The sequence below is a fragment of the Epinephelus moara genome, chromosome 17, assembly GCF_006386435.1.
Source record: "Epinephelus moara isolate mb chromosome 17, YSFRI_EMoa_1.0, whole genome shotgun sequence".
In the NCBI taxonomy this organism is placed as follows: Eukaryota; Metazoa; Chordata; class Actinopteri; order Perciformes; family Serranidae; genus Epinephelus; species Epinephelus moara.
In genome coordinates, this window is record NC_065522.1 from 29,425,296 (window position 1) to 29,437,266 (window position 11,971).

General features: G+C 44.0%; 1 protein-coding gene across 3 annotated transcripts in view; it reads right to left on the reverse strand.

Annotated features, from left to right (window-relative positions):
• Window positions 1–4,847: 4,847 nt before the first annotated feature.
• Window positions 4,848–11,971, reverse strand: part of LOC126403731 (FH2 domain-containing protein 1-like) — a 38,132-nt gene continuing 31,008 nt past the window's right edge. For all 3 annotated transcript variants that reach the window (XM_050066466.1, XM_050066468.1, XM_050066467.1), the window contains 6 exons: window positions 11,204–11,311; window positions 10,929–10,999; window positions 10,593–10,710; window positions 10,300–10,464; window positions 9,950–10,045; window positions 4,848–9,789 (listed from right to left, as the gene is read on the reverse strand). In XM_050066466.1, the coding sequence (XP_049922423.1) occupies window positions 7,438–9,789; window positions 9,950–10,045; window positions 10,300–10,464; window positions 10,593–10,710; window positions 10,929–10,999; window positions 11,204–11,311 (2,910 nt within the window). In that variant the 3' untranslated portion in view covers window positions 4,848–7,437. The remainder of the gene's footprint in view (window positions 9,790–9,949; window positions 10,046–10,299; window positions 10,465–10,592; window positions 10,711–10,928; window positions 11,000–11,203; window positions 11,312–11,971) is intronic.

The window sequence follows — 11,971 nt, forward strand, 5'->3', positions numbered from 1 at the left end:
ATTTTCAGACTGGAAAGTGAAACTTCAGAAACCACAAACAAAAGGAAACCAAACTGGTTCTGCAGCCTTTCACTGTGGCTACATCACTAACAGCTCTGCCAGAGAAAGATTTTAAAAGTACATTTGAATATTACATATGAGAATAAGAGAATAAAAACAGTAGTGCAACTAAACTTGTACTCACACCGTTTTGTTTGTCATATGATCTATAAACCCTCGGTTTGCATAATGACGTTGACACAAAGATGAGTTCAGGGCTTGTAGGTGACATCAGTCTTCCTGTTTATACGTACATATGTTTCATACAATAATCTAAAACTACAAGTATAAACTGTGTTGTCCTCACGTTCTATTAACAGTGTGGTGGTACAAAACCAGAACAGAGCAGCCAGAACTTTACAACGATCAGATTGTTACAAACAAACCAACACTTTATTGAGATACTTTAAATATTCATGATGAAGTTATGATCTTAAAACTGCTCTGATAATGCACAAAATCATTTACTGAAGTGTGTTCAGAGGTTGTTTGACATCAGACAGAGCCAGGATCATCTTTGTTTTTGTTTCCGTTTTGTTTTCTGTTTTTGTCCTTGTGTAAACAAAGTTTTGAAACCCCGTTTCGAGAAGGTTGCCGTATAGCACATGAGAATATTCTGTATAATAAGCTTCAGCTTCAGCCCACAGCTTTTCAGTCATTTCTTTCTGTCACTTATTTTTATTTATTCCCTTTTATTTGCATTCTTTTTGGGAAATTGTTAATATACACAACAATAAATACATTCAGATAAATATATAAATATATATATATTTACATACGATGAGCATAAACACGTTCATTGCAATGCAATCAAGGTCCAAATATAAATAGCTCGGAACTTGGCTTTAGTGCCAGAGCGTTGTCGGTTCAAGTCCCCGTACGGACACAGTACGGACCGTGGACTTTAAATATGGGTGTGGAAATTACACAAATCAGCTTCACTATAACTCGCAGCATTCACAGACAAACTGGACACATTTTCCTCACAAATACAACATGCTAATGTTATTAGCACGAGCCTATGGCATTTTACATTGTAAAAATTAGCCTAGCAGCTAGCAGACTTTTCCTCTACTCATATAAATCCAGGGACAACAGCAACATTTAACAAAGGTAACATTACAAAATTCAGCTCCATTACAACTCACAAGGTTCACTGACAAAACAACTGTCTTATACTAAACACGTTTTCTAAACAAATACAACATGCTAACGTTATTAGCGCCAGCCTATGGCATTTTACATTGTATAAAGTAGCCTAGCGACTAGCGGAGATTTCCTCTGCTCATATGAAGCCAGGATAAATCACACACAAGACTTAAAATGCTATTTTAGTGGAGGCTTTATTGTCTTCACAAGTTATTGTTTTTTATCCGTGAAGTTAAAGTAAATAAAAGCTTGGTTTCCACTGAGGGAAATGGTTTCAGCTTACAGAGACAGACTGGAGGTCTGCGGCACCACGACGTGTAGTTACATTTTTGTGGAGGTGCACATCAGGCTACGCTGTAGATACAGCCTCGACTTGACGCAGAAGTATAAATCCCATGTCACACTGTAAACTAAAAATGACAATAAGCATAAACACAGACAAAAAGTGGCATTTGCATTTTGGATTTTGGAACATCTAAACTTAACTGTTAACTACATACCACTCCAACTCAAAACTTCAAGTCTGAGCTGCCACCCATGAGCTTTATATTTGGTAACAAAACACTGATGTTCTGTTGATCTTTACAAGATCCCACTAAAGTCTTCACATTTATTTGTACGTTATGTGTCTTTAACAATAAGCAGGACGCTGAACCAGATCCTGCTTAAGGCCCCTCAAAAGGTCTAGGGTCGGCCCTCCACTGTCATGACATTTGAAGAGTGAATATGACTCAGCATTTGATTCTGATCTTCATTTCCTTGTTATATTCTGTAGCTGTCAGACAGATGTACGAGTCATCTTCCTAAGGTCATGGGTTTGAAGGAAATGCTTGGTTTTAATAGAAAGTGTGTTCTGATGTTAGCTTCAGTGTTACTTCCTCTTTCAGTGTTTCAAAGTGGAGTCACATCACAACTTGTTTTTCCCTCTCTATTTTTGATGTTCTTCTCTTTTCCTCTGTATTGTAGCCACAAGGATGGAAAAACAATCCCTACTTTACTGTAATGTTTACTGCCGGGTGCTGGAGAGCTCATGACTGTTTAGATAGAATGATAAATGATGCTAAAGGTTCAGAAGGTGTCTATGAATGCTTTAAAAGCAGGTTTTTGCCCGGGGGAAGTCACTCATCTCCAAAATGTCATCTTTCAGAAACAGGCAGGTTTTACAGGGTCGGTTCACCAAACTGCAAAATGATGTCATATTTTCTCTAGCCACGCAGTAAGTTTTGGTTTTACCTGCCCAGATTTTGAGATCTCCTCCAGGGGTGAATGCAGAAGTGTCAGAGGTTCCCATCCATCCATTTTCAAATGCTTATCCAAAGCCAGATGTCCCTCTCTCCAGCAGCACTTTCCAGCTCCTCCTGGGGAACCCTGAGGTGTTCCCATGCGAGATGAGATATGTAATCCCTCCAGCGTGTTCTGGGTCTGCCCTGGGGCCTCCTACCAGTGGGACGTACCCAGAACACCTCTAACAGGAGGCGCCCAGAAGGATCCTGATCAGATGCCCGGAACACCTAAACTGACCCCTTTCAAAGCGAGGGAGCAGCGGCTCTACTCTGAGCTCCTCACCCTGTCTCTAAGGCTGAGCCCAGCCACCCCACGGAGAAAACTCATTTCGGCTACTTTTATCTACGATCTCATTCTTTCGGTCACTACCCAGAGTTCATGACCATAGGTGAGGGTTGGGCGTCGATGGACCAGCATTCTCAGAACCCATCGGCTGTATTCGGAGTCTGACTTCTGGCAGATGGTGATACAGCCTCTGGGGGCAGACCCCCGATTTTTTGGCATTCTGGTTTGATTTGGGCGGAGGAGGCGAATTTCAGTTTCCTACTTCCGTTTATATATAAGTAAATATTCTGAACCATTGTGATGGATTCAGAGTTTGCAGTGACGCCAATTATGTTCCGCCTCGTTAGTTCACCGCACGGACCGTTTAACCTGGCAACAACTGCAGCCGGCTCAAACGTGATTGGTCAATATCACGCGGACTACAAACAGCCTACAACCGGAAACCAGGGCTCTTCCGCTTTTATTCTGGAGGCAAGATCTCCGGGGTTTGCCTACAGACTCTACATTCACTGAATGTAGAGTCTAGAGACGAATGGACCAGTAAATCAAAAGCTTCACCTTCCACCTCAGCTCCCTCTTCACCATGACGGTCCGGATCACCGCAGACGCCACGCCAAACCGCCGATCCATCTCACGCTCCATTCTACCCTCACTCGTGAACAAGACCCCGAGATACTTGAACTCCCTCGCTTGAGGCAGTGACTCTCTCCCAACCTGAAGAGGGCAAACCACCGGTTTCCGACAAGAGAACCATGGGTCAGGTTTGGAGGCGCTGACTCTCATCCCGAGGGTGCATGTGTCACAAAATATACTCGTTGGAGTTGAGCCAGGCCTGCGCAGATTTGATCACAAGCGATCGCCACACAATGCATGCCGGCTAGTTTTGTGTCCGACTTCATCCTGACTTGCTCTGACGTATTACAATAGTGGACAGCGATAATCCTGCAAGAATGAGGTTGCTCAACATAAATCACAGACTGTCTGTAAAACATAAAACAACTGGAGACTGAGAACAAACTGATATACGAGTCTGACTATATTCTAATAAATCACCATCATATCTGACAGGATGTGAGTGTTTCCGTGACTTCCTGTACAGACTGAAGGCCGCCTGATCTCGTCCACCCTCCAGGCGGGCGCAGTTCATCTCCAACGAGCTTACTGAATATCTTAAAACCCAGGCAATTAAAAGGAGAACTCTCTGCACAGCTGGAAACCCCTCTGAGGTTAAGAGTGAAAATACACTACTTCCTGATCTGGGTGAACTGATCCTTTAATCATGGTGACAGTGCATTTTAAAGTGTGTTTCTTCATGGGAGCAAATAATCTTACAGTTTATCTTCAACATGATCATAGATGGAGATTTTACTGTCTTTAAGTTTGGACTTTAAAATCGGTTTATAGTAAAAACGTATTCTTGCCTGACCCTGGAAACAGGAAGTGACCTACTTCTGCAGAAACCTTTCAAAGTGACGCTGTGCTAATTTAAGACTCTGGGATCTTCCTTGACTCACAGAGCAGTCAGAGGGAGTTTTATACGGAAGCTTGTCATCTTTTTCTTATTTACAGATAACAAAGCTCATCTTCTCGTGATAACGGATTCATTTGTGTTGACTCTCTGGAAACTTTTTGAGATGTGTGTTTCATTAATCGGTTTAATTGAATGAGATCATTGAAGATCATTGACAGACATAAAACTGAAGTATGAAGACCAGAGTGCACATGAAATGTGTTTGGGATTTTTCACAATGTAATGTTTTTACTTAGTTAGTGTCTGTCAGTTTCGTATTGCTCTATATAATGTAAAGTAAAGGAACTGATAAAAATAATGAATGTTAAAAGGGTAGTTTAAATAAGCTACGGCTTCAGCCTACACCTTTTTGGTCCTGTTTTTTATTTTATTTTAATCTTTAGTTCTTTAACGCTAAAAAAAGCATAAAAGCTAAATAAAGTAAAATAAAACACAATTACCAGGTGCTAAATATTATTTCAGGTGACTTATCTTAAAGCAAAAAAAATTAAAAATAAATAATAATAATATATTAAAGACAGATTGAGCTCTGGTGAACAGAAACAAACTGCGCAGCATGCTGGAGGAATATTACTTTATTAATTAGCAGATAGATTATATTATATATATATATCAAATATTAACTTCATACATACATAAATAGAGATACATAAACATACAAATATCGTCATATGAACAAAGTTGGCACTGCAGACTTTTCCCAGTGAGTCAGACACTGTTGGTTTGAATCAGAGACACTTTAAACATCCCCTCGTCTAAACTAATCACTCTTTTCTTTTACACTTAATGATTCTCTGTGATTTATCTAAAAATTTCTTTAAAATACAATAAAATCACTTTATTTTAATCAGGCCGGACATACAGGGATTGCTCAGCGCGGTTAGTGACGTTAAAGGTGCAGGATTTAATATAAATTTAAGACATAAAGTTAATCAGGAGGAGACAGAAAAAGAAAACGGGACTCAGTCACGTCAGTTAACCAGAAACACTGCAGAAATGAAAAATATCATTACACATTTAGAGACACAGACATTTATTTTCTTCTTTCATCTTCCCTTGAAAACTGACCAATGTGGCAGCTGATTTTTTTTTTTTTTTCTTGAGAAGGCAAAGTACCAGCCTGTCGGAGAAGTTTCTAAGTCACCCAGGTCATGGTGATCTTAAGTGCTCTATCATAGGCAACTGGACTGGTTGAGTTTCTTGAAGATGTTTCGCCTCTCATCCAAGAGGCTTCTTCACGTCTAACTGACTGAGTCGCAAGCTTTAAACTCTGTGTGGGTGGGACCCTTACACAGTCGCTGAGGTCTCAAAAGAGTGTAGTGTCAGGAATAAGCATGTCTGTTGTTCCTTGCCTGTGGTGTGTTGCAATGTCTGTGACCTCTCAACAAAGTTAGGGCGTTCAGGCCTCTAAACCAACTCTTATGTGGTGACTCTCCTTGCTCCAGGTTAGCTTTGCCTCTTGCTGTTGTATTTAGCCCTCTAGATCACATGCTGTTGACCTGGGACACTTGAAAAAAACAGACGAAACTACATCTTGCAAGGACGCAGGTTGAGGAGTAGTTTGGTCCACGGAGGATAGTGCACGTCTCCAGATGTGGAATGTAGAATTTATCAAACAGCAACAGTCCACAGCACAGAAACACTAAGGTTTACCTCCAATTCTAAATTAATCTGAAAGTGAGGGGCTTCATAAACGCACTGCAGTGACACATCAAAGTAAAAACAAAACTATGTCCGGCAACTTTTAAGGTGGAACGTTAACTTGTAATGTTACTCAATGCATGAGGTGACGACGTGAATCCATCAGCACACCTTAAATTTCACTGTGACAACTTTGACCATTACTTTAGTTTTTATATGACACACACTTTTAGTAATGAGTGGATCTTCAAGCATTTATATAAATTAATTTCGGCCGGGTTACATGAACTGCATATATTCTAATACTCGCTTGAAGAAAAAAAAAGCAGCGTGGAGTGTTGTTCCTGTGGGCTACAGCAACACTAAACCCCTGAGCTTGCCTGAGAAGGACTAAATGCACAAAGCTGCTATTTTTAAATATCCCATGGAGAGAGACTCTCACTGCAGCCTGTTCTGTGGACGAAAACTGAAATGCAGGTGGTTCCTGTAATCAGTCAGATTCCTTGATGTTCTTTCAAATTCCTGACATTCTTCCTGTTGTGACTCCAACGACGGGTGTAAGGGTTCACACCCACACAGAGTTTAAAGCCTGCGACTCCGCACCAGTCCGTTAGAGCTGAAGAGGCCCTTAGGATGAGAGGTGAAACGTCTGCAAGAAACTCAAGCAGGTCGAGCTGCCTACGATGGAGCACTTAAGACAAAATAACTGCCATGAAAATGAAACTGGAAGCAGTATAAATGGGTGTCAATGCAAATATAGAAGGCTTGGTGACCTTTATATGACTTAAAAGCTCTTAGGAAAAGGAACTTATGTGTTAATAATAATCCAGCTGGTGGGGTTTAACACATAGGAATCAGAAGCTTTCCTTTACTGTATTTTACTCGTGTTGGAGTGTCGCTGTTCTTGGTGAAATTCACCAAATGTAGCCACGAGTTAAGACACTTTGTGGACTTGATATAAACCCATTTCGGGCTGACGACATGTATCCAGTGCAGAGGATGGATGAGCCTTAAGAGTTCTATACCAAAAGTGTTTGTTGGAAATGTGGTAACAAAGAGCTTAGGAAGGTGAGTGCTAAATAAAATGCATGTTGGAGTCCAAATTAGTCGACTAAAGTCAAAAGATTTCGAGTTCAAGCAAATAAGTAATTGTAATAAGTAAATTGTTTCATCACTATCATGTTTCACGTGGCACTGCTGGAACTTCCTTTATCCTTTAAGTGTACTTACTGCAGGGCTCTTAAATGGGATGCATCCTGTGACCACCGACTTTAGTGCATAGGAGACAAAGTTCTTTATAATAGAACGAGGCCTTCAACCTCGACTGTGTCTGTGCTTCTCATTGGAACGCAACCTTCTGTTTTTCTGCGGCTAAACTTGAGATGTTTGCTCAGGAATGTGTCCTTGCCTCCTACATAAATAAGAGTCTGTCCTCTGACTTTACGTCCACTAAAGAAAGGTATAGGAGGCACTGCTTCTGTTGGAATGCAGCCACCGAATTGCTCTTGTTATCTCCAGCTCGGCCTGGTGGACTTGCCCGAGTCCCTGGAGTGAGTTGACTTGTCAGAGAAGTTGCCGCTGTTGGTCCGCCGGTGGCCTTTAGGAGGAGCTGGCGAATTGTGGACGGGCGAGCGAGTTGATGCCCTGATGCTCTGAGACCTCAGTGGGGAGGAGGACGAGGAAGATGAGGATGGGTTGAGGAGATCTGAGGATCTGGAGGTGGCAGGGACTCTTAGTGAGCCCGTACGGGTGAAAGGCATAGCGAAGGAGGAGGTGGTTTTGGGAGAGGATTTAGGGGAGGAGTCAGAGCCAGTGTGAGGTGAAGGAGCAGGAGGAGCAAGGGTAGTGTGGGTCCGTCTGAAAGAAGAAGAAGCGGTGCTTCGGGCAAAACCTGGAAGCGGTGATGATGATGGGGTAGCGGCTTTGTGCAAAGGTGTAACAGGCGCACTGACGCTGCCTCCACCTCCTTGAGAGAGCGCACGCAGCGTGGAGCGACACATCTTCTCCTCCGGCGGAGGTTTGGGTTTTGTTAACTGCTTTCGGACGGACGGCTTCCTTTGCAAGTCCTGGTTTTTCTCTCGAGCCGACGCCTGTGTACCTGGAACCCTCTGGTCTTTTGAGTCCTTGGGGTCTGGTGCCTTGTTGATACTGGAGCGCCGGGATGAAGGCGCAGTCGACGGCCTCTCTCCTCGCCGGACAGAGGTGCTGCTAAGATTGGAAGCAGTTGGTGTTGAAGTGCTTGAGGAGCCTCGCTGGTGGCCTGGAGGCTTTTCAGGGCGTTTAACCAAAGAGGAAGTGCCTCGGCTGGTCCTGGAGATTGGAACAACCCGCCTCATGCCCTGGTTCTCGGAGTTGGTGAGGGTGCGGACTGGTTTACATTTGTTGCCGGTGGTGGCGGCTGGTTTCATCCCAGGGGGTCGAGTTTTAGAGGTAGGGAGGTTCTTTGAGGATGATTTGGATGAATTTTCTGCCTTTCCATTAGTGGAGGAAGCTGCTTCTGTGTTCTCACTGGCTGCATGACAGGAAGCAGTCTCGTCCCTGCTCTGGTCACCTGTTGACTGTTCTTGGACAGTCTCCACATCTCTCTCCTCATTGGTGGAGCCCTCTGCTTCTTTCTCTTGATTGGCTGCTTCTTTAACTTCCTCAGAGGCACCTGCGGTGAGAGCAGGCGATGCAGGCTCTGCAGGGTGCCACCTAGGGGAAGAGGCTGGGTGCGACGGGTCGTCACAGCGGGAGACAGGCACCGGTTGGCTGCTGATGGGTACAGGCACTGGCTTCTCATTGGCCGACTGAGGTTCTGAAGGCGTACAATTGGCTGGGGCAGAAGACACTTGTTTGCTTCCTCCCTGATTGTCATTTCTAAACTGATCCCGCTCAGTTTGTGCATGTGTGTTGTCAGTGTGCGTGAGCTCCCCGGCTGCCTCGCACACACCTGTCACACACCATACAACCACCGTCTCCTCTCGTCCTTCCTCTTCCTCTCGTTTTGGCAAGGAAGAGCTAGTCTCCGATCTTTCTGCAGGGTAATTCTGCGGCTTCTTGTCCACCTCTTCTTCTAAATCTGTGATCACCACATCGTCCCGGTGATGGTCATGGAGGCGACTTGTGTCGTTGTGACCGGTCATGGTGGCGACCTTGTCGAACACTTTCAGCTCAGGCACCAGCGTGCGTTTCTCTAAAACCACAGACATGTTTCCTGTGGTAGAGGTGTTGCATTGGAACTTCTCGTCACTGCAGGAGATCCTTCCACGAAGATCAGGATCAGCTTTAGCGAGTTCCCCCCTCAAACCAGACTGTTGATCTGAAAGCGTTCCGAGTCGATCTTTGCCATTGTTGTTGTGGTCGGATTGCTGGTTCGAATCAGAGGTAGTTTTGACCTTAGCTTTATCTGTGGTGTTCACTCGAGTCTGGGTAGCGTCGAAGCTGAGGTAAGTGGCGGTTGTATGGTTTTGCGTGCTCAAAGAAGTCTTGGGAGGCGAGGAGGAGGTTTGAGGCTGCTGGTTTTGGGGGAAGCTGAATGATGGGACTCTTAGTGTCTGAGGAGAGAGTCCTGGACTTCTGAGCTCTGGTGAGGCTGATAGAAAAGCTGTCCTCGCCTCTTTGTGTTCAGGGGTCGCCATCCCCAGGAGCGTGGTCAGTTCACGGTCTGCGGCGATGGACGGCGAGCTGGATGGGGAGTGTCGCAAGCGTCGTAGGCTCCCTGAGCGCCCCAGAGAATTGTGGGAGTTGTTTAATAAGGGTGAGCGGGGGCGGTACTTAGGGGTCAGGAGCTCCATCAGCAGCCCGGCCTCATCATGTCGTGACATGGCAGATGACATGTCCGTCTCGCTGCTGCAGCGCAACCCGAAGGCTCCACCCACCTACGACAGAATCACATTCATCACCAGTCAGGCAGTTTTTTTTAACAGTATATTTTTGCACTTTGTTTAAAGTTATGAAACAAACTAATATGTCAAATTCCTTGTAGGTAGAAAGTTACTCAGCAATAAAACGTTTGATCGTATGTGTGTGACCTCCTACCTCCTCACCGCCGGCCCATGAGTGCCTCTTCTGCTCCTCCAGCTCCTGTATCCTCCGGCGCCGTGCGGCCTCCTTTGCCTCCCTCTCCATGTTCTCCTTCAGAGAGACACAGATTTAGTTTTGTATCATTTCACAACTGCAATGTCTCTCTTTGAACACCAGATGGCAGCAGAGGTCAGCTGTGCTCTGTATGGTGACAGAGGTCCAGCTGCCAGATAGATACTGTGCTTAAATACAAATTCAAAGTATCGGTACTTGAATGTAATAATCTATAATTCTACTTTTCTACATCCCAGAGGGAAAAATTATTATTATTATTATAAGTTTTGCTGATACTTATGTATGTGTACCTTGACAGCATGCGAGAACTTGGAGCAGAAGGTGTTGAAGATGCCGAAGCAGTCGTCCAACCTGAACGTGTCTCTGTCTTCACAGAAGAAGTCGATCAGCTCGTTGCCCTCCCTCCTCAGCTGCTGCCGACTGCCGCGCAGCGAGCACAGAGACGAGGTGGCTGACTGAGACGCAAACAAACACATGCAGAGGCGTGAAAACACAGCGCGACACAGTGACTACATGGTGACAGAAACATACTGTGTGCAGATTCTCTGAAAGTTGTATGAACAAACTGCAGTATCTGTTTTACCTGCAGGAAGCCGTCGAGTTGCTGCAGCAGCTCCGTGTCTCTCTGGACGTTCTCCTCTACTGAGCGCGTGCGAGATGTCAGCCACTGAAGCTCAGCGTCCAGCGTTTCCACGGAGATCCTACAAAAACAAAAATATTGTGTATGTTTATTCACACATTGGCTCTGTTTTGTCGTTACCACATCAACTTAACGAGTTAGTATTATTATATTAATATCAAAATTACAATCAACAGTTTCTACTGTGCTAAATCTTCTCCCTCCTCTGATGGGGCTGATGGGAAATGTAGTCTTAATTTGCATAACTGCAGTGTTTAAAATGTAATTAAGATGTGTGACCTGGCTGCAGGCTGGACGTGACTCAACTTCAGAGGAAACTCCAACAGCTTTGTGTCTTTTTTCTGGGCTTCCTGAAGAGAGAGAAGAATTGGTACAAGATCGGAGTCCTCACTGACATACTGCATACACTCGCCCGTAACAACAACACCTCAACACAGGTTTGACACCTTTAAATGGCTCTTAAAATGTCCTCGCAGTTAAAGATCTAAACCTTAAGTGGTCCTCACAAAAGAACATGTACCACACACACAGACACACACACACAGGTTACTGACCAGAGCGACAAAGTGCAGCAGGTTCATGCCTGGTTTGTTGGCCTTGGTGTCGGCCAGAGACAGAAGGGAAGACAGCTTGAAACCCACTGCGTTTCCTGCGTAACCTCCCTGCAACACACACACACACACACACACACACAGAAAACACAGCAATTAGACGCAAACACATTCCTGCAATGTAGAACTATTACAAAATAAAGCAAAACAACCACAAAAATATGCAACACTACTACAACACGACATAAGACAACTAGATATGATGTAGAACAACCACAAAGATACACATATTACTACAAACAACAACAAACAACTGCACAAAATGACCACAAAACCACCAGAAACAGACGCGAAACAACTACATATGACAACCACAGAAACAACAACTTAGTTGGTCAAATGATTACAAAATAAAGCAAAACAACCACAATGATACACAAAACAATTACAAAGAGAAACAACACAACCGCAAACATACATAAAACAACCACAAAGAGACACATGACAACCACAAAAATATACAACGCAATTAGAAAAAGAAACAACATAGCCACAAAGATGCACAAAACGACTACAAAGAGACACAATACAACCGCAAAGATTCACAAGACAACCACAAAAATACATTAAACAACCACAAAAAGACACACAACAATCACAAAAATACAAAAAGCAATTAGAAACAGAAACAACATAGCCACAAAGATGCACAAAACGACTACAAAGGGACATGAAAACCCCACAAAGAGACACAAGACAACCACAAAAATA